The sequence below is a fragment of the Rhinolophus ferrumequinum genome, chromosome 27 (genome assembly GCF_004115265.2).
Source record: "Rhinolophus ferrumequinum isolate MPI-CBG mRhiFer1 chromosome 27, mRhiFer1_v1.p, whole genome shotgun sequence".
NCBI lineage: Eukaryota > Metazoa > Chordata > Mammalia > Chiroptera > Rhinolophidae > Rhinolophus > Rhinolophus ferrumequinum.
The window spans coordinates 13,041,725-13,068,046 of NC_046310.1; the positions used below are offsets into that span (position 1 = coordinate 13,041,725).

At 36.6% G+C, this 26,322-nt stretch overlaps 1 protein-coding gene and 1 long non-coding RNA gene across 3 annotated transcripts in view; one reads left to right on the top strand and one right to left on the bottom strand.

Moving 5' to 3' along the window:
* Positions 1–26,322, bottom strand: part of LOC117018536 (uncharacterized) — a 50,354-nt gene that overhangs the window by 16,446 nt on the left and 7,586 nt on the right. The window lies entirely within an intron of this gene.
* Positions 288–25,193, top strand: FBXO28 (F-box protein 28). Of its 2 annotated transcripts, XM_033099576.1 has the most exons (6): positions 288–574; positions 10,989–11,098; positions 13,637–13,775; positions 18,613–18,808; positions 19,579–19,657; positions 20,594–20,825. In XM_033099576.1, exons 1-6 carry the CDS (start codon positions 308–310, stop codon positions 20,685–20,687), a joined length of 885 nt encoding a protein of 294 aa, XP_032955467.1. In that variant the 5' UTR covers positions 288–307; the 3' UTR covers positions 20,688–20,825. The 2 variants fall into 2 exon arrangements, with proteins under 2 accessions (XP_032955467.1, XP_032955466.1); XM_033099575.1 differs by lacking the exon at positions 19,579–19,657 and having other exon boundaries at positions 20,594–25,193.

The window sequence follows — 26,322 nt, forward strand, 5'->3', positions numbered from 1 at the left end:
ATCCTTTGTCTGGAAGCTCTTTAACACAACTGCACCTAGGAAGTAAATTTTAATAGACAGAGTTGCCTTGCCCTCAAGTCCTTTTCAATCTGAGATAAAAGATCACTTTTCCAAGGGTTTACAGTATCTTCCCTCATTGCCACTTGAGCAAACCCCAATGTGTGCATCTTGGCATCTCTCTGCCTGTCACCCACAGGCTCCTCCCCCTCCTCCAGGTGTCCCCGCCCTGGCGGCTCAGGAGGAGGAAGTGACGCACAGGAAGTGTCCCTGTTCCCCTTGCAGTGGGGGAAGGAATCAAACCCCCAAGATGGCGGCGGCGTCGGAGGAGCGGATGGCTGAGGAAGGAGGCGGTGGCCACGGCGACAGCGGCTCCTCTTCGGCCATCGGCTCTACCCAGCGACTGCCCCCACCGCCCCCGCCCCAGACCTCGCAGCCGGGGTCCCAGGCGCCCCCAGCCCCAACGCTGGCTCCGGACCAGCTGCCTCAAAACAACACGCTGGTGGCGCTGCCCATCGTAGCCATCGAGAACATCCTCAGCTTTATGTCCTACGACGAAATTAGCCAGCTCCGCCTGGTGAGGCCCCCGCGGGACCCCCGCCGCCCTCTCCTCCGGGCCGAGGTCTGGGGAGGGACGGAGAGGGGAGCGCGTTCCCCGGGGAGGGAGCCCCCCGCGAGCCCAGCCGGAGACAGAGCACGGAGCCTCTGAACCCAAAGTCTCTCTTGGCGTCTGTCAACGGGACTTGTCCCGATTCCGCCCTTGCTTCGGAGCTGGGGCGTCTGGCCGGGGGAACTTCGCCTTGGGGGGCTCCGTGTCCCCCACCCGGAAGCGGGGCCGCGGGCGGGGAGGGACGTAGCGGGAGTTGAGCTTCCCACCTCCCCCCGGCCTGAGTGTGGACACCCGAGGGGGCACGTCGCCTGCCTTTTGTACCACCTTCCAGTCCCCGGCCGGGGTTGGGGGAGAAAACTCCCCAAGAGGCGAAATGATCCCACGATCCCAGGCAGGTTTGATTTGTCTGCAAGGATATCGTATTGTTCCCGCTACCACCCAAGTTTCCCTGCTGGAGAAAATAAAGTAGGGTTGATCAGTTCTCCCTAAACCGGGGTGAGGTTGAGGAATTGGCACGCCAGCACCCTGTAATTGACCAATAAAGTAGGGCCCTGAGAAATTGCCATTCCGGCTTTGCCTCACCCCTGACACTTTCCACCCGTGGTGAAGCAACTTGCCCCTTGACCGGGTTTTTTTTTCTCTCTCGCAGTTCATTTTATAACTAGTGATTTACGCCCACCCGCCAGCTTTAGGAGTGGTTTTATACCTAACAAGCACAGGATGTAGTTCGTTCAGCCAGTGATTTATAAAAATGAATTTGTCACTGGGATTTTATTTCACTCCAGAGGCTTGACTGAAGGTTTGATGAATGTCTTAGTTCAGTCAGATATTTTGCTTCCTTTCAGTGAATTCATCTTTAAGTGGTAAGGAAATTAAAGGAGGTGGACATTTTGAAGTGATTGCAAAACCGATTCAGTGTAGATGCTAAATCTGTGGTTTTTAAGAGGACAAAGACATATTTCTGAATGTGCTGTGTATAGCATTTTCTTAATCAATATGCCATATTTTAGATTTACACTTCCAGTTTAAAATGGATTATAATTGCATTTTGGAAAGGAAATCATGCTTATTGTTTAAAAGAAAGTTTATTAATATTAATTCAAACTGATCAATTCTTTTTTCTAGTCAACAGCATTTCAACCATTTCAGTCTGCAGGATGGAAAATTCTTCAGTTTAAAAGTGATATTTCAAAATTGTCCCTGAATTTTCAAAACATGGTATCCTAAAATTTCATGTAGAATCTTTAATATTCGTTCACATTTTTTTGTAGGATGGTGTTTGATCAAGATTCATGCTCTAGTTTACGGTGCCTGGAAATTGGGCATAACATTTGATTGAACTGAGCCTTTCAGCCAGACAATGGCTTTGTAAGGGCTTAGAATGATCACAGTTCTGTTTTCTGAGTGTTGAAAACTGGTGTTTTTTTTGGTTTGTTAGTTGTTTTTTTAAAAAATTAAAAACATTTTTAAGGGGACAGAGTTAAAGCACATCCCACAATTTATTAATAAATGACATGTCTTTCAAATGAAATACTGAATTGCATTCTTATTTTTTAAGCCATTATTTATTGTAACCTTTAAAGGATACAAATTCATACTTTCAATCAAAGATTTTCATAAGGAGTCCCTTACCAACCCTCATCACCCCCCACACACACAAAGATTCTGCAGGCAGTTTAACGTCTCAGAGATGGTTTTGTGCCCTGCTTTAGTAACGGAGTATTTTTCATTCCTTTCTATACTTGAGATTAATGTAATTTCGTAGATTAAGTGGATAATCTTGTGTGGGGGAGTTGGAGGTATCTTTGGTTTTAGATTCTTTGGTGTATTAAGGTATAATTCAGGTTAACATTAGAAAAGAAAGATGTTCTTTCTCACCACTAGATGTCAGCATTAATTTAATTATGATCTTTATATGAGCTTGGCAGCCTAGAGACAGTACCTGGCAGGTGCTTTATATGCCTTTCCTCTCTAAGTGACTGTTTATACCTAAAGAATTGTTTGCCAAAAAAATTAAGGGACTTCAGTATGTATGCTGTTATCTGGAGTATAAATTACATAGTTCCTTTTATTGTTAAGTATTTGAGCAGAATTAGGGCTGGATATGTTTGTAAGAGACGGATGTTAATTAAGAATAGAATTAGTTTCCATAAGCCAAATGTCAACTACTCAGTGGCTGATGAGCTAGTTTATGGATTGTTTACTTGTTTGGTTTTTTCTTCCCAGTTTGCTTGCCTTATTAGGACCTCAATTATCATTATGTTAGCATAATTATGTTGGAGGACAGGTATGCAATCCTTGTATTTACTGCTCTGCATTTTCTTTAAAAGATTTGTTCTACATTGCAATTGCTGAAGTAACATTTTTTCAGTTACTTGTGCACTGATGATAGGCTTTGCTTCCTGTTACCATGAATAATTGAAATTTGACTTTCCGGTTATTTCCAAGGGACTGTTCAAGTGCCTTATTAAATCTTCTTTTTCCCTGCCATTGACTAATGCTACAAAATGTACCCAGATTCTAGAAATCCTAGTTCCACAGAAATAGTTCTTTAAATATTTAACTCCTCCAATGTATTTAAATTTGGCTGAACACAACCTTTGTAATGACAAAAACCTGTACTTTGAGTTGTTTATCCAGTAAATCAGACAGATTTGTGCTGATGCAGCATTAGACTGTCACCTAAGCCCCCTTGACAGATATGAGAGTTTTTGAAACAAGTGGCAAAAGGTTAAAAACTGAGTTCCTACCCCCAGTTAGGGAGCTGATTAAAGCTAACATTGACTCGTGTTCTCACTCACTGAAAAATGAGTATGGAAGGATTTTTGAAAGATGTTTTAGGGAGATCCTGTCAAATGTTTTTCTGAGTGGTTCAGGTGGAGCTTCTATAAATTTAATGGAATCCTATTAGTGGTTCAGGACATAAATTTGGCTAGCGGTTAAATTCAGAAGTCTTGGTTATTATCTGGAATGAAGTTCTCCAGTTGGTAACAAAATATACAAATACATACTTTCATCCCAAGATATTTCTCCAGAGCATTCTATCTAGCTCGTTAAATCTGTTACCCATTTCTAGTTCCTTTCACATCTTTTCCTCAAACATTAGAAAATTTCAGTTATAGAGAGGATCGATTGGTAGGAAATATGAAGGAAAATGAGAAACTATACTTTTTTAAAAAATTAGGCAATCTGTCTTCTTCATATCTCTTGCTCCACTGCAGTAGTTCTCAATTTTTTTGGTCTCAAAACATCTTTATACTCATAAAAGTTACTGAGGACCCCAAGAGCTTGCCTTAGAAAATTCTAGAAGGCCCAAGAATCCACAGTACATTACCTGTCAGAACAATGTCATCGCATGTCATGTTGCCTCTGGAAAACTCCACTGTATGTTGTGAGAGAATTGAGAGTGAAAATGGCAAACAAACATCCTAGTATTACAAAAATAGTTTGGCTTCGTAAACCCATAAAAGGATCTTGAGAACCCCAGTGGTCCCTAGACCACACTTTGAGAACCACTGCTCAGTATTGCTATTACAAAGAATACATTCGATTGCTGCTTTTTGTTTTTGTTTTTTTCCTCCTCATCAGGTTATTGATTTGATTAACAGGTACTTAGGTACAGGTAAGAAAATCGTAGTATTTCGGGGGCAATTCATTCTTCCTGCAGATTCTTGTCTCAGAGTGAAGGGGTTCAGTCAGTATCCCTTTCCACAGTATCGAGACAGAATGATCCTTGAGCCCACCTATAAAGCATCAGGGTGACAAATGCAAAGATACAGGAATGTTGAGGGTAATAAGGAGATGCTTCCTCAAGATAATGAGTTTTTATCCTGTCAGTAAAGGTGGGAATCCAGCAAAAACAATAACCATGTATAATGGAATGAAGTAATTGGAGAAGAGTGACTTAGATTAAGAGGAGACTGATTTTGGATGTGTGAAGTTTTAGATGTCCTGGATTAGTCATCAGACATACCCCTACTTTCTACCTTTTTTATTTCACAATCTAGTCAAATTTAAGAAAGTTTTTTGAGAACCTCCAGGGTTGATAACTTTTAGTGGAGAGAGTAAGGATGTTTTTTAAAAAATTCCATTTCTTACCATCATTATTTTGTAACAGGGACCAGATATACCTGTATACACTGTTTAACTGAGACATATGGGTTCTTAAAATACTGCAGAAGGTACTGGCCTCTGCATATTAATCCAGTTTTCACTATTTCTGAGACTAGGAGCAAAAGATACAGCCTTTCATAGAGGTTTCTCCCAACCACCTACTTCTAGCATCTTGCACTTAAGACTGATTGAAATAAACATCAAGCTGTTTAGTTTCCCAAACATCTTAAGTCTCTCCGAGCACATGCTTTTTCTTCTGCCTACAGTCTCTCCTTTGTTTTCCTCTCCTGGAAAATGTCTGTACCTTCGAATGTTAGTACTCAATAAAGCTTTCTTTGATTCTTCTCTGAACTTTACTCAGGTAGTATTTCTAAGTTGCCATTGCATCATTATTGTACTTAGCGGGGATTATCTTTGGAAGGGCCTGTTTCCCACTAAATTTAAGCTCCACTTATCCTTTCATCATGAATTCTGATGGCCTTAGATACTCAGTCTGTGATACAATGTAAGTACTCATTATTTGTTGAGTAAATAGTTCTTAAAACATTTCATTGCTCTAAGTAAACTATGGAAAATATATGTCATTGTAAACAAAAGTGTTTTCTGTATAAATTACAGTTGTGCTGAAAAATTAGTTGCTAAATATTTACCTCTAACAGAGGATATTAGAAAATTTTTTAAAATTTAAAGTTCTCAGTTCACCTAGAATGTTTTTAACATTTCACAAGACCAATTTAAGAAGCTGAGTAACTAAAAAAGTACTTACTGAGAGAATAAAAATTGATAAGGTGATCTGAAACTAGTATGTAATTAATATGAATAGCCATTAACAATAGTAAATTAAGTCTCCATTATAATCAATACTCAGTTCCTCCATTAATGAGGAGAATAATGGTGCAGAGAATAAAAAACTGAGAATAATCAGAAATGCTTTTTTCTATTTGGCTTTTAGGATGCATATAGAAATCCTGGGAACAGACATTTCTTCCTAATTGTTTTGCTCAGGCTAATATTAAAATAAATTTATGATTTCTTTCCAAGTGACTACCTATGGGGAATACACAGAGAATTTAAAATTTGTTGGAATTCTACCTGGGGATAATTAACTGTCTGTCTATCTGTCATATCTATCTAGAGCTTAGATAATCCACCAGGTAGGTAGCATTTTTTTTAATAAAAGACTAAGTATTCTTATGAAAGAGGTGGCAAGTCGTATTCATATTTTTAATACGTAAGGGAAATCAAGGTGAGTTCACTGAAAAAGCAAATAGGGCAAGAAAAGAACCAAAATGGTTGTGGGTCGTTCATTGTTCATTTTTTACATTTTATCCCATTGGTAGGAATAACGAAGTACCCGTCGTTAACTTTTTACCACATTTGCTTTTTCTCTTGCACTTGTATGATTATTCTTTCTCCCTGTAAACGTTTGTGTGAGAGTATCCCACTCACATTTATTTTATTAAACCATTTGAAAGTAAGATGTAAATATGACATAGTGATTATTTGATATAATCACTATATCATCACTTCCAAAGAATTTAACATTATATTTTAGATTCAGATTTCTCGATTGTCCCCACAAAGTCCTTTACGCTTTAGGTTGGGAGGACGGAGGAGGGGTGGGGGAAAAGGGTCTTGAATCTAATAAAGCATTAATCTCTTTAATCTAGAACATACCCCCCACTTTTTTCATTCTTTCATGCAATTGATTTTTTGAAGAATACAGGCCAGATGGCTTGTAAAATGTTCTACAGTACAGATTTGTCTGATGGTTTCTTCATGATTCACTTCTGGTTTTTGAACTTTGAAAAGAATTTTAGGAAGACCTTGGTCTAGCTCCATGTTTAGCAGTTGGTGAGAACCCCATTAATGTCCTTAAAATCCCATTTGCCTCAGAAGTCCTACTTGTAGACTGGTGCCAACAGTTTCTGTAGCAGCAGTGTGTTCGTTGAGACTCTAATCAGTTGGGGATAATTATTTCAATCCATATAGCTGCAGATCACTAAATTTAAAAAGGCACTAATTAGAAGACCTGGATTCTTAATTTTATTTTGCCACTGAATAGCTGGATGACCTTGGAAAAAGCACATGATTTCCTAAGGCCTGTTTTCTCCCCATAAAAGGATAGGTTCTGGCGTCTAAAAGTTCCTTTCAGTTTAAGGGTCATTAATCAGCAGCCTAATCTTTGATAATAGCTTCTGGATTAGCTGGAGAAAAACATCAAGTGTTCAGTTCATTTGAGAACTGTAGAGCACTAAATGAGGACATAAAAATTTGGTTCCATAATGTATTTGCTTGATTCTAAAATACAGAGTGTTTCATATTTTAACATTTTTGAAATCAGAATGCATCTTGATCAGCTTGTATGTACATTATTGTGGCAGTGCTTTTCTTTTCCAGAAGAGGTTTTATTAAATTGATAACAAATCTTAAAAGTCTCTATAGCATCTTAAACAAAATCAAGGAAGTCCAGCATACTATATTTCAAGGCATTGAAGACATCTGAGTAAGAAATGCTGCCAGTTAGAATTGTCAGACATGATGTATTGTAAGACTCTTCCAACATCAGCTATTAAAAGATGGAAAAATGTACATCTTAGAGTCAACAAAGATTGGATAATAAAGATTAGGTTTAACAGGAAAATTGTGGGTTTCACAAATGTGAAAAATATGTGGTAAAGGTGTCTTGCATTGTTAAGGACCATCATGGCACAAATTGAAAAAGATTTCTAAACACAAGTGAAACAAATTTTTTATTACTGACCACTTAAGTTAGAAAATGATGAAAAGGATAATAAACATGGCATTTTAAATCCTGAACTAATTAACAAAGAAAAAACACACCTATTCTCTTGTTCTGGAAAAGCAAGTTAACAGGGGCCCAAGCTAAATGTCTTCATTGTAGACTGATTTATTCCATTACGTTCCTTTTGTTTTTAGGGCGTATATAAGTAAACACACTGATAGTTGTCATCTTTGTATATTAGACTCCTGAATTTTATTTTAGTTTACTGTCTTGAATAAATTGCCAAAATGCTAGAATTTTGTTTTAATAACCAGGGGAAACATTTTTCTTCCTTTAGTCTTGGGAAATTATTAAAATACCCATAAATATAGAGCTAGACTTGAAATGAGATATTTTGCATTGCAAAGTTGAATACATTATCAGCAGTTCCCATTAAACTACTTGGGGTATATTAGAATAGTTCCATTTTCCAGAGGTCACTGCTTCTTTCTGAATCCTAAACTGAAGATACATGACCTATTGTATTTTTGTTTTTGTGCCTTCGGTCATTCAATGCTTATTTTTAAACATCCATGAAAGGCAGGGTACCACATTAAATACTGCTCTTTTCTTACAATATTGACTAATGCTTAAAATACTTTTGACTTTGGCTTTTGTGATGCTATTCTAATTTGTCTTTGTAACCTATTTTCTGGTCTTTTTACCAGTTTTTAACCATAAATATCATTTGAGGCTCTGTTTATAAGTCTTTATTTTTTTATTTTACACTTTTTCATTTGGGGATTCATCTACAGTGATTTCAGCTATTCCCAGATGAAATTTCCAGAATCATATCTTTAGTTCTAATATTACAGTTGCTTACAGAAAATGACCTACCAAGTGTCCCAATACGAGATCTTTCCAAAAAATGAGTGGTCTTTTTAAAGTTATTTTTTATTACACTGATTTCCCTGCTCAAAACATGGGAAATTTTAGTCCTCTCAGCTTTGCCTATACATCTGCTATTATTCAGAAGTAGTTTGCTTGCTAATGACTTATTCATTCCAGACTTCATGCCTCTGCATATGTCATCACCTCTAATTTTGTGGTCCTTGCCCTCCCTTCAAAGCCTAATTCAAATCTTGTATCATGTGAAGTCTTCCTTGGTTAACTTTATCGGGTTATTTATTCATATTCTCATCACACAGTCAGTACTTAGGTAGTCATACTAGTCAGTACTCATATATTCAGTTGAGTTTCTAGATTATCAAAAGATACCTAAATCCTAGTTGTTAGATTCAGTGCAGCAAAATTCTAGTACAATAAAATAATGTAGACAGTACCTTGGAAATTATTACAATAATAACTAATCTTAAATTTTTTCTTCATGAATTTATTGCTGTGGAAAAATTACTTCCATTATTTCATCTCAGAAATTATTAAAGATGTAGAGTCCGTAAAGACAAGAAGTGTTTTTCTATAAGACGGTGTTAGAAGGTGCCTCACATTAAATAGTTTTAACAGCAACAAAAAAGAGTTTTTATAACCCCCAAGTTTTACTCCCTAGAAGTACCACTTCCAAGCCTTTGGGCTGTTTTTCTTTTTGTTTAATATTAGCTGTTGACTTTCTACCCTGAAAGATGAGGATGTAGCCTGCTCTGTTCCCCCTCATCACACACACAGACACACTCCCTTTTTCAAATTGCACAATAAAAGTTTTTTCCTCACATAAAGTTCAAAACTGGTGGTTGTGGCAATGTGGTTATTCAGGATGGGGGCACTGGTTCTCAGGGTATGGTCCAGGAATCCTAGAGGGGTTCCCAAGACGATTTTGGGGCGTCTATAAGATCTAAGAGGTTATTTGCATTTTTCACTCTCATTCACAAGTGCACAGTGGAGCTCTCCAATAGTTGTGTGACGTGATAATGTCATCATACAGCTAATGAAGTGTATGATTGTGTATTATGTTTTCTAGAATTTTCCAGGGTAAGACAACTTCAGTGGATTGAATGCAGATAGGGTTCACTTCTGTTCTAGTAAACCACACATCAAAGAGATTTGCAAAAAAAATATGACTCATGAAATATTTTGTTTTAGAAAAGCATGATTTTTCCTTACAGTTACTTATATTAATACGTATTGGCTTTATTATTTTTTCAGTAGACACTGAACAAATGTTTATAACTGATTTAGTTAGAAATAGATTCCACCATATTTTAAATTATTCATTAGGAATTACTCTTAGTATCAATATTGAAAACTTATTTTGATACTGAAAAGAACTGTTTTCCTTAATACCTTTCATTTGACATGTGATTTAGGAAATACCTATTATTTAATATTAAAGTATTAAAGCTTTCATTAGCTTCAACCCTGTTTGGATTTTTTTGTCCCTATATTCTCAGGAGAAAGCAAACTTTTGATATCAAGAGTTTCATCAACATTTCATCTCAACAAATATTTGTCAAGCATTTGTGCTTGGGTGTTTGGGAGACAGAAGTGTAATAAGACAGCCCCTGCCTTGCTGACTTGATCTTGATAGAGATTTTTCTGAGTCTTGTACTTTCATCACCTATACAGCGAGAATGTTCAGGTTGATGACTGAATCACTGCAAAATTCTCAGGAATCAAAGAACAAACAAACATATTGTCTACCAAGTCTTACTAAGATCAGAAAGATGCTGGGATACCTCAGAAGTAGAACAATGAAGTATATGGTGCAAAGGTTTCAAATTAAGTACTAAATTAAACAAAATTTATTTAACCTAATTTTTATTTAACACTTTGAAGTTTACCAGTGATTTAACATGCTTCACTTAATGTTCATGATTTCCTGGAGTTAGATAACTATCCACATTTTATAGTTGGCTGACTCAGGCTTTCAAATGGTAGCTGACTTGCTCAAAAATTGCATAAAGGTTGGACTCAAATTTAGGTGTTCTGATTTCTGATCCTGTGCTCTTACTATATAAAAACACCATCTTTCTTAAGGATTCAAAATAGTTGAGGTTCTGCTACACATGCTAAGTTATTTGGAGGATATGACATTATTTAAAATAGAGTAACTGTCTATAGTTAACGCAAATCTCTAGTAGAAATAAATAAGAATTCTCATTCTGGGTGTAGATCATATAAATTTTGTGAGAGGTTGGACTTGAGTTTGAATATACATTTTGGCTAAAGGAGACTTGCTTGTCTCAAACCATTAAAAACTTTTGAATATATTGTTTTACTGATCTTCAGAACTACAGTGTCTGACCATAATAGTGGGGGTACATTCAAAACATTCGACAAATACTTAAAGTAAAGGAGTAAAGTTTTCCTTGCCTACAGATAATATTAATTACTTAATGTAAGGATTATAGAGTGTGAGGCATTCACCCACATAATTACTGATTCAAAGATTCAGTCAGCAAACTGGGGAACAATACTAACACAGAGAACTTGCAGCCATCAGTTATGAGTGAGTCTAAGTTAATTGTCTTTTCATTAATTCGGTTATTACTTTTTAAAATTCTTCTTTCTCCTCTTCTCTCCCCATAGGTTTGTAAAAGAATGGACTTGGTCTGCCAGAGAATGTTGAATCAGGGATTTCTAAAAGTGGAGAGGTACCATAATTTATGTCAGAAACAAGTTAAAGCACAACTCCCAAGGTGTGTTACAGCTGCAATGGCAATAATTTATAATTGGGGATTTTGTTTGTTTCTTGATTTTTTTTTTCCTTTAAATCTCAGTAGTTTACGTGTTAGATGGTTTCCAAGTTTTTATAGCAAAGGGTACCAGCTCACAATAAGTGATTTTTTTTTTTTTTACTATAGTTGGCTCTCTCTCACCATTTCTTTTCAACATTGTACTATAGTACTATAGGTTCTAGCCAGGGCAGTTAGCAAGAAAGTAGCGGGGCAAACAGCATCTAGATTGGAAAGGAAGAAGTAAAACTATTCACAGATGACATGATCTTGTGTACATGTCATCTTTTACATGTGGAATACACTAATTATTAGCACTAATAAACGAATTGAGCAGGGATACAGAATACGAAACTGATATACAAAAAATCAATTGTATAACTATATGCACTAGCAGTAGGCAATCCAAAAATGAAGTTAACACCATTTACAATATCATAGAAGAGAGTAAAATACTTAGTAATAAATATAACAAAGAAGTATAAGACTTGTACACTGAAAACTGCAAAACATTGTTAAAAGAAATTAAAGAAGACTTAAATGGAAAGATATTCCATATTCATGAATTGGAAGACTAGCTGTTTTTAAGATGGCAATATTCCCTGATTGATCTGTACATTCAGTATAATTCCTATCAAAATCCTAGGTGTCTTTTTTGCCAAAATTGACAGGCTGATCCTACTATTTCTATGGAAATACAAAAGACTCAGAATAATCAAATATAGTCTTGAAAAAGAAGAACAGAATTGGTGGAGGACTACCAGTTCCCAATTTCAAAACTTACTAGAAAGCTACAATAATTAAAACTGTGTGGCACTGATATAAAGACAGATATATAGTCAGTGGAATGGAATTGAGAGTCTGGAATTACATTTTCAGTCGATCGCTTTTCAACAAGGATGCCACGACAATTCACTGGGGAAGAAATAGTGTTTTCCACAAATGATGCTGGGACAAGTGGGTATCTACACGCAAAAGAATGAATGTGGACCCCTTCCTCACACCACATACAAAAGTTAGCTCAAAATAGATCACAAACCTAAGTGTAAATGTCAATGCTATACTGTAAAACCCGTGGACGAAAATATAGTACTAACCTTCATGAACTTGGATTAGGCACTGGTTTCTTAGATATGACACCAAAAGCACAAGTAGAAAAGGAAAAAGTAGGCAAACTGGACTTTATCAAAACTTAAAACTTCTGTGACTCAAAGGACATCATCAAGAAAGTGAAGAGACAACCCACAGAATGGAAGAAAATAATTGCAACTCACATATCTAATAAGGGACTTATATCCAGCCTGTATGAGGAACTCGTAGAACTCAACAATAAAAAGACAAGCCAATGTAAACGGCACAAAGGATTTTAATAGCCATTCCTCCAAAGAAGACATACTGAAGGCCGACAAGCACCCGGAGGATGCCCAACATCACGAGTCCTTAGGGCACGGCAGATCCGCACTGTGAGTCGGCACTTTACACCCAGCAGGATGGCTAAAATGAAAAAGACAAAGTGCTGGGAAGGATGTGGACAAACTGAAACCTTCATAAATTACTGGTGGTATTGTAAAACGGTGCAGCCACTTTAGAAAACAGTTTTTTTCGCAAAAAGTGAAACCCAGTGCTACCAAATGACCCAGCAATTTTACTCCTAGGTCTATAATCAAGAGAAATTAAAATGTATCCACACAAAAGCTTGTACGAGAGTATTCATAGCAGCATTATTCATTAGAAAGTAGAAACAACCCAAAAGTCCAGCAACTGCTAAATGGATAACCAAGATGGCGGTAGTCCATGTAATAGAGTATCATTTGGCAATAAAAAGGAGGGAAGTACTGATACACAGTGCAACATGCATGAGACTAGAGAATGATTCTAAGTCAGAGAAGACAGCCACATACTGCGTGATTCTAGTTATCTGAAATGTCCAGAATAAGCAAATCCACAGAAACAGACAGTAGGTAGTGGTTGCCAGGGGCTGAGGAATGGAAGTGAGTGATAATGGTTACAGGCTCCCTTTCTGAGGTGCTGAAAATGTCCTGAAATTAGATAGTGGTGATGGGTACACAGTTCTGGGAATGTACCAAAACCACTAACTTGTACACTTTGAAAGTGGATTTTATTTTATATGAGTTATTTCTCAATGATACTGTGTAAAAAGTTTAAATGAGCTAACTTTAGGGACAAAAACATAATCTCTTGTCTGTATGTCTATGTGTCATTCTTTCGTTTTTCTAATTTCTGTGATTCTAACAGCCAGTAGGCTTGATATAGCCAAATAATCATACTTATGTTTTTTTTTTCCAAATATTTTGTCAGTGAGTACTAGTCTTTGGCAAAGATTTCTTGACATAGTTATTCATTTATCATCACAATTAAATGATGATCCAATTGTAGATTTCTAAATTAACATGTAAATGTTAGACTGTTTCATTAAGGCATTTTGGTTGCTTAACATTTTAGTCCACACCACGTTTTTAAGGGTTGCTTTTGTAATTGTAGGAGAGAGTCAGAAAGGAGAAACCATTCATTAGCTCGTCATGCAGACATCCTTGCTGCTGTTGAAACAAGACTTTCATTATTAAATATGACTTTCATGAAGTATGTGGATTCCAATCTCTGTTGCTTCATCCCAGGAAAGGTAAAGTAGAGTTGCTTACCTAGATCAGCCAGGTCGCACTGTGTACACTTTAAATCAAGGTGATTTTTTTAAATGTCAGAATTGTTCCTACTTTTCTGGAATGAGTTTCTATGAATGGATTTGTTCTGTACAGTAACTGATAGAAATATGCACCATGTATGTGATCTTTATATTTAAAATTCTAATTAGGAAATATACAATAAAAGCAGTACTGTTCTTTGGAGAAGCCTTGTTAAGAGTTAATACTCCAGAAAACACTTTTGAGCTTTTACTCTTTGTTAAGATGCCAGAGATGCAGCGACAGTGAACAAGATAGGTATTGTCCCTGCCTTCAAGATTGTTATAATTTGGGGGAGGTGGAGTAGGAAGGACTAGCTGGGTTTTGTTGGAGAAATGTTTCATGAGACAACTTGATAAATGTCCAGATTTGAAAAGAATAAATAATTACTGTATAGCAATATACTCAGAGCTAAGTAATAGTGCTGTTTAACACAGATAAGTACAGATGGCATATTTACTGTTTCTAAGTTAACAAAGACCCCAGCATTCAACATGCTACTCACCTTCAGTGGTATGTTGCTGCTTGAATTGAGTGGAAGTTCTAATGAAATATGTCTATATCCTTTTATTATACGGTAAGGGTGCAAATGGAATTAAAGGTCATTTTGCTACTTAGTTGATACTAGGAAAAGTATTGACATGGTTAGAACTAATTTTAATATCTAGTAAAATTTCAATGTTCTCTTTTTGTTATTTCCATAGATAATTAACATTGGCAATATTTTGTATGTACTTTGTCCGTTTTCAATTTTCTCTGGTATTTATTTTTGGAGGAGAATCCTGTTTCTTTTCATTTTATCTGAAATATTATTTGGTATATCTTACTTTCCTCATATTAGCTACAAATGCTTTTGTAGGGTAGTATAGAAGGGTTAGCAGTTAGAAACTTTCGATTCTGATTCATAATGCCAGATTTTATCCAGATGTGATTTATAGGCCTTAACTCTTAAGTGTTCCTGGGAAGTTCATTGAACTAGTAGAGGTTGTCCGTGTATTGTCGTTTTTATTGTATGTCTCGTTAAGAATATGAATAGTTAAGAAGCGTCTTCCAATTTTCATAACCTGAGACCCAATAACAAGAGTTGAGTAGTTTGGGCAGAGTCCATATGACCTGCAAAGCCTAAGATATTTAGTATCTGGCCTTTCCAGAGGTTGCCGATCTTTGTTCCAGTTCATCGGGATCACATGATCGGGATGATGCTCTTTACTGTCTAAATAAATGAGTTCAAATCGAGTTGAGTCCCCGTTTTTGGAAACCACTTGTTGACCTCTCACTTTAAATGAAAGAACAAACCAAGGTAGCAGCAATGGAGAAAGTTTTAAGCTTTCAAGATGTAGTAGGTCCCCTTGGGCATTTGCCCTGGACAGTTCTTAACTGAAGCCTCTACCTCGCCCGCCTGCAATAGAAGAGCTGCTGGAAAGGAATTTTGTACCTAACTTTATAACATAGATAGCTGCCTATCCCTTTCTCCTGCGATTGTCCTCGTCTGATATTCATGAAATACTTTCTGATTCTTAGAGCACTTTCATATACATTATCTCATCTTCCCATCACAGAATGTAAAGTAGATAGAATAAGTATTGCTATTCCTATTTCATTCATAAGAAAACTGAGGCCTAGAGAATTTAAGTGATTTGACAAAAGTCACACTCAAGTCTTCTGATTTCTCATCTGCCTGTCTTCTTTACTGCTTTATTCCATTTTTCCTTAATAGTACCCATTTCTTCACAAGAACTTATCCTGAGTTCTTTTTCTCCTGCAAACCTGAACTTGACAAACAACTCAAAAAACACCAATAATTTTTGTTTTTATTATCACATTGAATTCAGCTTGGATTATTGTGTTTCTTAAAAGTGCTGTCTTATTTACACCAATGGGCACAGGTCAGATAGGGCCATGGTTGCCGACCCTGACCACTATGCTGATATTCCGTTCATCCTCTCTCTGAACTAAGAGGTTTCAGATTGTTGGCTTACTTCTATACACATTTCTCAAATCTTCTATTTTACGTATAGAAGTCAAACCTTTTACAGTAAGCTCGTAGTCAGTATAGCATTTCACACATACTGAAGCACACAGGTGAGCAGCGGCCAACTAACCATTCTGGAAGATATAATAATGGAAAAAGACATGGATGGTCCCTGCACTTATTACTTGTAGCCCTGGTAACCCTTTTGTGCTTATGGAAACACAGTGGTCCCCAAAAGTCAGGGTTTTCACACTGTAAATGATTGTACAAACAAGGTCACGAAGCTAGATTTCCCTGATCCAACTTAAAACCTACATATTAGGTATTGTTGGTTTGTTTTAAATGTGTTGAGGGAAAAAAACTGGTAGTGGTATTGCATTTTTTCATTCCTTTTTTTGGTAGCTTTTTGTTTTGATGCAGTTTCATATTTATACAAAAATACAAGAATAGTACAAGGAACACCCATATACCTTTTATCCAGATCCAGCAATTATTTACCTTTTGTCTCATTTGCTTTTATTCTCTCTATATATGAGCATTTTATTTTTTTGGAACAATTTGAAACTAAGTTAGAGATATTGTGACCCTTTATTTTAAAATATTTCAGTGTATTTCCTAAGAACCAGGACATTATCTTACTTAAACCACAGTAAAGACATCAAAATCAGGAAATTTAATATTGATACAATTAATTATCTAATCAATCTGTATTCAAATTTCATCACTTATCCCAATAATACTCTTACTAGCCTAGCTATTCTTATTCTCAGTCCAGAATCCAATCCAGATCATGCATGGACACTTTAATCTCCTTTAATGTGGAATAGTTCCCGACACTTGGTGTTTCTTGATCTCAATTTTTGAAGAGAATAGGTCAGTTATTTTGAAGACTGTTCTTTGAGTTTAATGTTTTCAGAATGTTGTGTTTTTGTGTTCTCTAAAATTGATTTCAATATGAAGACATTCTTAAAAACCAAGTCGATCTATTCTCGTATTGAATTTTTAGATCCCTCCTCTTTTTTTCCCTCCCCTCCCTTCCCCAGCCATGTTGGCTAACTAGGGAGTTCTGGTAACTTTTTATGTGCTCCATTCTTAAATACAAGCAGAGAGTAGAGAATCAGCAGACTACTATGAAACAGAATAAAACAAATGGGGGGAAAAAACCTATGAGAAAAACATATAAGCATATAAAACTTTAAAAAGAAAATGTGGCTAATATTCTAAGAGAAATAAGAAAAGATATAGTCAAACACATGCCATATAAGGAAATATTGAGAGAATTTTAAATGCACTGATTTTTTAAATATGGAAGAGTATTTTTTAAATAAATAAAAGGATTGGAAAGGAACGTTAAGGAAATCTCAAGTAGAACAGAAAGACAAAGGTGGAAAATGAGAAAACATTGAGAATATACGAGGTTCAATATTCTAGTAGGCGGTTTGTTTGCTAAATACTAGATTAAACAAAATAGAAATTCTCACCTACAACAGTCCAAAGACTTAAATGATATTCATAGTATATCACTTATTACTGTGCCAATTTACATATAAGCATCATAGAGTGAACTGCAAGTGCTAGAAATGTGATAGTTGTTCACCGTATTTGGTTTCTACCATGTGTTTTTAATACTTATTTTTCATAACTATTATTCTATCATCTCAAGCCTGGGTAGGATTCAGCGTGCGGCATATTATTAGAAAGGTGGAGAAATAGCCTCTCATACTATTCTGCAAGATTGTAAGTTTTCTCTCAGGACTCAGCAGCTTCAGTAAAGGAGAAGAGAAGGTAGATTATAAAATTGTTCCAGAATTGGGTACTGGTTAGATAAATGCAATAAGGGGAATGGGTGGGATGTGAGGTGGTTTAAGATAGTTTGGTGACAGAATGGTTTCGTTGATTAGCCCACAATTGGGGAGGTAAAGGCCCATGAGAATAGATGTCATCCAGACTGGAGGTCATCAGAGATGTGAATTACTGTCTTCAGGTCTATGCTGAAGCCATGGGAAGTATTAAGGATAACCAACCTCCCAGGGATTAATGCTGAGGGCACAAATGCCTAAGGAAGGTTCAGTTACCATTCCAGCAAGAGAATTAGGAACCAGGATTGTCAGAATTGTGTTTCTTCTCCATGTATGTTATGCCTTGTGTTTTCCCATTGCAGTTATCATGAAATGAAAAAGGATCTCTCGCTACCCTTTGGTAATAGCAAGAAAAGTGGGATTTGAAGAGGCCTCATTCCAATCTATAGCAAGTCTTAGAGAAACAAAACTTCAAGGGATAGAGCATAGGGTGCCAGTGTAAGGGAGAAAGAGATCAGTCTGCGTTTCTGTGGCTTTGGGAGACAGATTCGGGCTAGACTGAAGTCATTTGGAGAGTTAGAAGAATATGGGTTTGGGTAATTCTACTTTCCCTATCCCTGCTCGCGTACAGGATTTCATTTCTTAGTTTAGTCCTCTAGCTTCTTTAGCAATTTGTATATCCCTCTTTGTATCACGTATTTACACATATGTCTTCCCAATTACACTGTGATTTCCTTTAGGGCAGGGGGGTATATTTTATTCATCATGATTTCTTTGGCCTGTGCACAGTACCTGGTACTTAATAAACATAAGTATGAAACCTACAAAGTATTATAACAAGGCCAAAGCCATATGTTACAGACGATAATGTTACCAATGGCCAGTACATCAGTTAAATCCCCCTATAGGTCTTTATGTGAATTGCAAAACAAGCAGTCACTTCTCTCCCTATTTAGCTATTTTATTTTTTTAAAAACTGAAGGTGCTAATGAGAGCTCATTATTTTAGGTCATTGATGAGATTTATCGTGTATTGAGATATGTCAATTCTACCAGAGCCCCTCAGCGAGCTCATGAAGTACTTCAAGAGTTAAGGGACATTTCCTCCATGGCAATGGAATACTTTGATGAAAAGATTGTTCCAATTCTAAAGAGGAAATTGCCAGGATCAGATGTGTCTGGAAGACTCATGGGCTCCCCTCCAGGTATCTCGTTTATAATATGTTCAGTTTATAATAATGTTCATACATAGTTTGATAACTTTTTTCCATTTAATTGTATATCTTGAACTTTTCTCTCTGTAAATATGTATCTGCAGTATCATTTTTAATGACAAATTGGATTATAGACCGTAACTTACGTAACTGAGCCATTACTGTTAAGCACGTGTGTGTCTAGATTTCAGTATTTAAGCTACCCTCTGAAGAACCATCTTGTGGCTAAATCTTTGTACATACATATCCATAACTATTGACTTAATAAGAAATTTATTAGAGTAGAATTGCTGAGTGAAAAGAGCTATGTATGTTTTTTTACGTTTCTCATTAGTTAATATTCATTATCCTAAAACAGAATTAAATATACCAGATAAAACCTAAAAATTTCTTCATGGAAATATCCAATTAATTATTTCAGTCCCTAGAGTGGCTGGCTGCTACTTTAAAAGACAAGGTGCATAAGTCTATTTTGAACACTGTCACTTCTTCTGTGGTAGCTATTTTGCAAAAGTATACTGGATCCTAAAAATTTGTGCCTTTATCTACTGAAAGACTGTATTTCAATATCCTCAACTCTTGCAAATATTTTAAATCAGGGGAAAAAAATGTAGTAAAAATGTAGTTACTGGTTCGGATTAGATAGCTCCCTGGAATACTTAGTGGGGTAACTGAGTGCCTCTTTATAATTTAATAATAAAGCCTATGGCATCTCAGCATTAATATATCTATTATTTATTGAGTACCTATTATGTGCACAGCACTATACTGTGTCCTGTGGAGACTAAAAAGAAGTGTAATACGTGGTGTCTGCTCACAAGGATCTTACTGTTTCAAAAGGTAAGACATATTCAGACTCAAAGTTCAGTTATCGTAGGCAAGAGAAATACTTTACAGGAGTGTCCATTTAAAGGCCAAATGAGTAGCAGAAACAGATCTTAAGGAAAATAAGATCATTGTTCGCTGGTCTGATTAAGACTATACAAGAGATAAGAACTGAGCTGAGCCTTGCTGTAGTAGTGGAAGTTGGATAAAGATACGCAGAGAGAGAAGGAAGAATGCATCAGTCAAGGAAATATTCTGGTTATTTAGATGTACAAGGAGAAAATTAGCATGATGGGTTTAGGATATGAATGGATCCATCTGATTGTTTTCGAAAACCTTCAGGAGATATGGTTTAAAAAAAAAGTAGGTTATTAGTTTACAGTAGTGATTTTTATGCCCATGTTACATTCTGTTGTTTCTAAAACAGAACAGTTCCAAAGCCTTCCTGCACTGTGTCAGAAATGTTTGTGCTCATCATGAATGATGTAATTCACTCTTTGATGGCATCCTTCAGCTCGAGTTGAAGCCTCTGCATGTATTAATAACTAAGTGAAGAGAGAACTTAAGAACACAATACCTCTACTTCTAACTTGAATGTTTGTTTGCTTGTGTGAAATTAGATAGAAAATCGTTATATTCTTTTTACTAGTATTTTCTTAGTAGATCCTAAAAATATTTTAGAATATTTTAAATCCAAATTTATGCCATTAAATGTCCTTTTCCATTTGCTGGCAATCCACACATTACCACATGAACATGAGAATCAGAATTCAAACGAACATAGTTAAAACCAGGTATCTGCTTAATCCATTAGACCAAGTAAATTGCAAAGAAGAAATCAGAAGTGATGTTATAAGGACATTCCATTTCAAAATAAGTTTAATTAATGAAGTATTCCTGGTAGTGAGACATTTTAATTTGTTCACTGACCATTTTAATCTGTCTCCATAGTTCCAGGACCTTCTGCGGCCCTAACAACAATGCAGCTCTTCTCCAAGCAAAACCCTTCACGACAAGAGGTTACCAAACTCCAGCAGCAGGTTAAGACCAATGGTGCTGGTGTGACTGTTCTCAGGCGTGAAATTTCTGAGCTTCGCACCAAAGTGCAAGAACAGCAGAAACAGCTTCAAGATCAGGACCAGAAACTGCTAGAGCAGACCCAGATCATAGGGGAACAGAATGCACGCTTGGCAGAGCTGGAACGCAAACTACGAGAAGTCATGGAAAGCGCAGTAGGAAACCCCTCAGGGTCTGGGCAGAATGAAGAGTCTCCTCGGAAACGGAAAAAGGCAGCAGAAGCCATAGACTCTCTTAGGAAATCTAAACGTCTCCGGAATAGAAAGTAAACTGGAAAGTGCTTCTAGCTCCATGGGAAGACCTGGCTTAGTAGCTTGAGCAGTTACGCATATCAGGATACTGTGAGCAATGCGGTGTCCCTTAGGCTTCTAGGCTTTCAGAACACAACTGAAACTTGAACTCTCACGGTTGGGACATTCTTTTCCCGCTTCTGGTTGAACTGATGCACAGAATGTTTTTACTTTGCAATAGATTTGTACTAACCAGACCTGTTGTTCTATTATGTTTTGAGGAGTTAACTTTTTTTCTGTGCAGATAATGTTTAAAGTAAGTTTATTTGTTTCTGCATTTATGCACATTACATAAGGATCTTAAACCAGTCTCGACAGACTAGAAGTCAAGTTTAATACAGAAAATGTCCTGTTCACTTGAAAGAAAAGACCTACTTTTTAAATGGACAGTATCTTGTTTCAAAAAAAAAGTTGACTTTTTGTTCTAAGTGACCTTTGTCTGGAACGTCTGAGAAGTAGTAAATGCTTTTTGGTATTGAAGTAATGGGTAACGAAAACGGACTTCCATAGTACTGACTGTAGAAGGGGCCTCTACAGTGTTGACTATATATTTTTATAAACTACTGGCAAGGGATTTCTCCAGTTGTTATTATATCATGTTTCAGTTCTCCTTTGGGGCCATGTCCTACATTTGCATGGATGGATGCATGCATTGCCTAGGCAACTCACTTAAAAAGCTCTTGCACTGGTGTTGATCTTGAACCTCTATACTACTCCACTTTTTAGAGCAGCGTCATAGTTTATTTAAGCACCTAACATCTTCCACCACAACAGCTAGCCTCTAGGGTGGATTTATGAGTCCATTTGTCCTCCAGTTTTACAGGAACAAGAGAATGTTAAAGCCCTTTATCTATTCTCTGCAGGGTTCAGGTACGCTGGCTAAGGCAGAACCCCAAATCCCAAGGCTCTTTCTATCCACGTCGGACCTCTGGTTACTAGTTCAGTTCCTTGCTCACCACTGTGTGTGCTCATTGATCAAATGTGATTATCAGTGGTGTGAGTAGGGGACCCAACCTGTAGGATGCAGTTTTTCCTTTGAAAGAAAGTTCACTGAAGAAAATTTATACCATGAAAAAGCATTTCGATCATTTCATTTCTGGGGGGTGACCTGAGGGAAGCTTTTTAATATTAATCTCAAGCTTTCCAGATCCTACAATTTTAAACAAAAGCTTTAATTTTGTTTGCACTCCTGTTTTGAGCTTGTAACTGGAAAAGCATGTCTTGCACTGTTCAACCTTCTAAGTGGTCACTTTAACAACCTCCAAATTATGTACAGTGGTTATTTTCCCCAGTTGTATATTTTTGAGACATTCGGCTATTACTGTTCTAGTTTTATTTTAATGTACTAAATTATGTTATTATTATTTGACTGTTAAATTCTTTTAAACAACTGTTGCCTTGGGCTTCAGTTATTTAAAATAAATTTAGGTGTGATATAGAAAACTGTCCCTTTCCAGGTGGGAGTTTGATACCTGTATAAAACATAAGGTTTTGGTAAGTATCTTAGTTGAATAAAAGCACAAGGTTACCACCTTTTTTATCCATCCAACATAACATGCTTCTGCATCCTTTAGATCAACCTCACCAAATGAAACTTTTCCTTACCCATTTTTAATATTGTCCTTACATAATATTGTCCTTAGATTTTGATCAATTCTATGTCTAACTTTGAAACTCCATTTACAATGTAGTATGTTTTCAATGAAAAACCATAAAATAACATCCAAGTGTTTCATGGTTTGTTGGGAAGGTAATTTTAAAATAAACAATTTCCAAAAAATATTTGTCAGCCAAGGTCATCCATAAAAGTCCCTGTCTGGAACTCATTTGCTCAGCAGGTCTCATTTTTTGTAATCATAGGATTTAGCCATATTGTCATAACTTTGGAGGAGGCTTACTGCAGTACTCACGGCCTTTACTAGTCGGCTTTCCTGGTAATAGGAAGACTTTTTAAAGTAACAAAGTACATGTTTACAGGTTTACAAAGTATGATCCTTATGCATCAAAGGGATATAACCTCAGATGATTTCTTTAATACTTGTTAATGAATATATACAGTTGCCTGGGTTTCTTTATAAACTACATCTAGATACCCTAAATGTACCTTTAGTCTTCCATTAATTAACATGAGTATCTGGCTTTCATAATAAGCATTCACACCATTAAAAGGTAGATTTTGTTTCAAAATCCAAATTTCTCCAGTATACACTTGTAATCACCTGTCCATAAGGTTGATGAGTTGCACTTGTTAATGCATGAATGTTCCATAACAGTAGGAGAATAAAGCACTACAGTTCTGTTGTTTTAAGTCTTAAATCTTACTTAGGCTATTTAGCTAAAATACTGCCTTGACTGATTTGATAGCTGTTATACTTGCTTTGGGATAGCATAACAGCATTTAAGGTTCAATAAATCACAAATTTTGATCAGCTAAAACTGACATATGTTACAGGAAAATTATAAATTAGCCTCCTAAGAGAACGGTCCTGCCCTGGATCATACGTCAGTAATATAAAGGCTATAATGTTAATACTGTGTTGTTCTAGAACAGCATTTCCATAAAGTATTCTTGTCATCTTCCTTGGCTGTTTTACAGAGATGTCTCTTAATGGGTCATTCTCACTTATAAGTGGATTATGATACAACACTACAGACAGATACAATGTGAAAAGGCATATATAAGAAGACTGCCCACCCGCCCCCACCCTCACCCCCACCGGATCCTCTGCTTATCTCCTACATGAACTTGGCTTGGTTTTCACATATTCTGAGATATGAATTATTTCAGAACATGAGGTTATAGAACCTGTTGTTTTTCAAGCTCCTTTTGATGTAAAGAGCCTGGAAATAATGGGGCAATCACAAATGTATTCAGAGTAATTATGATATTTTCAAAACTGCTGGGGTGCCATGAGGTCTAAAGCCACTGGTTTGGGAAGTAACTTCTTTTTGTAAAACGTGTTTTTTGGAGTACTGAACTTTACAGGGGCTTGCCTTAATCTCTATTTAGTAGTTTCGAGATGTATGCGCTATTACTCTACTTGTTAAAATGTTGAAATATTCTATGTAGCCCCAAAAGTGGGTAAAACAGAGTATAAGTAATGGCTAAATAAATAAGCTAAAAGGTGTCACTACAGCTGGATTTTTGAGAGAAAATGGACATACGAACATAGGCTATGTGTAATAAAAACAATGGCACCTTAAGATTGCACTATTTTATGCATTATTTTATATGCCATTTCATAGCCTGCACTTTAATCTCCAAAGAAATTATGTATGATGTCCCAGTTGTTCCTTATTATTAATAAACTTTTTCCTAAGACAGGGCACTTAATCCTATTTTACTATACTGAGTTAGTTTCTTAGAGGTGGATTCCTTTTTTGAGTTCTCTATTTCCTTAGCCATAATACTTTCTAGGATCTAGGAACTCCTTCTCTTGTCGATTTCCAACAGTATATAATTTTAATTTAATGTAAAGTCTCATACTTGGTGATCAGCACATTCTTATATCCTGCTCTAGTGATGAGTACTAATTGGTTAATATTTATCACGCCCCGCCCCCGACAAATGTATGCTGTAAGTAAGATCTGAAGCTAGAAATAAAAGGCATTCCGAATGGAAACATCCCTGTATGACACAGTCTCTTGGAAATGGCTGTTTGTAACATAAAATCCAATTCGATATGCCATCCAATCCTTTCACTTAGAATCTATTTATACTCATTTAACTAGTCCACAAAAGGTTAATAAGTTAAAATTACTTAAAAATAACAAAGTTCTATATAGCCTGCCATTCTGAGCTGAATTATTTTTTAAAAATACCAATCTGCAAAATGAAACTAGCCATTAGTTGGCTGCTGCCTACTATGATTTTTTAATAGCAATACATGGTTATGTTCATGATAAATATGACAGGTTTAAGTCATGTTGGCCTTTGACAGCTTCCTAAGAGTCTTTGTTAAATTGCTGCAATCAAAAGGTAAATCCAGAATTTTCCTATTATGTCGGAAGAGAATCATGGGCTTTAGAAGCATATGGGTAATCTGTTAGGTCCACCGCCAAAGTCTACTGGTCCATATTGCAAGCTATACCAAAAGTGTAGACGTGTTTAAAATTCCTTTATGTACCATGTCTGTTTACTTATGCTCATGAGCAACAATAAATCGCCAGTTTACCTTCTGGAATTTTCATTGTTAAAACTTAATTCAATTATTGGAAAGTGAAAAACACCTCCCGGTCACACAACAGGGTACATAAATAAATGTGTTGTCACCAGTGCTGCTTGTTTCCTTTGTATTTCATGCATGAAAGGTTACAGAACTCTACGTATAACAAATGCCCTATCAGCAACTATACTTACATATGCTATTTGTGTGCAAACAGCTGCCTTATGAAGCAGTTTTACTCTGGAGAGAAATTACACTCAGGTTAGCAACATGTCCACGATGTTACACAAGTAAGTGCCTAAGTGCAATGTGAACCCAGATCTTCCTTCCTCCAAAGCTTCTGTACTTCCTGTTGCACTACACTCCATTCTAAAACAGCTGGGAACTAAGAAACTAGATGACATGATGTCTAAACTTAGCAAGAAATACAGAGATGAACGTTCCATACATCCACTAGAAGCAGTCAATGCCCAAATCCCTAAAGTTACGAGTAACAGAGAACTTAAAATCAGGAAAAGGCTGGGCTTTGGAGGAGGCAACTTTTGTCCTAAAGCTTTTTGGCAATGAAGTTACCCTGAGCATACGGGTAGACAACATTTCGAAGGCTTCTAGAACCTATCATCTTAAGTAGGAGGCAGTCCTAGCAGCAGATGTGGCCTGAGGCCACTTCACACAGGTCCATAGTGCTGCCAATCAGTACAAAAGCCGTGGCCTCCGATCCTTTGGCTCTGCCAGGGAAGAAGACTCGCTCTCTGTTCAAAAGTCCTTCCTGCTCCTAAACTAAATATGCCAAATTTTAATGAAATAAAATCATATAAATCAATTTCACCTGTGTGATAGGAAATTGCTGAAAAAAATTCCCAGAGGAAGAGCAACCTCTTTGGTACACGTTTTACCCACTTTGTCTACAATTTAGATGTCCAGAGAAGAGGTCACAGGTGACATTCTGCTGAAGGGTCAGGGTGACAGCAGTCAGTGGTGCCAGTTATCCCAGCACCATCCCTTCACTCTAGTCATCCAGGAATCACAGAAACAGAAAAATAAAGACTGCTGCTGTTATCTCCCAGTCTTCAGAAGGTAGAAAGCTTCATTTCTGTATCGTTCAGGTGGCTCAGTTGTCACCTAATAAATTCACATGGTTAGGAAA

Excerpts from the sequence above, each read along its gene's own strand:
- FBXO28 (XM_033099575.1), top strand. The coding sequence starts at position 308 with ATGGCGGCGGCGTCGGAGGAGCGGATGGCTGAGGAAGGAGGCGGTGGC. Across the intron at positions 11,099-13,636 it reads GTTAAAGCACAACTCCCAAG|GAGAGAGTCAGAAAGGAGAA; the intron begins GTGTGTTACAGC and ends TTGTAATTGTAG. Across the intron at positions 18,809-20,593 it reads ACTCATGGGCTCCCCTCCAG|TTCCAGGACCTTCTGCGGCC; the intron begins GTATCTCGTTTA and ends CTGTCTCCATAG.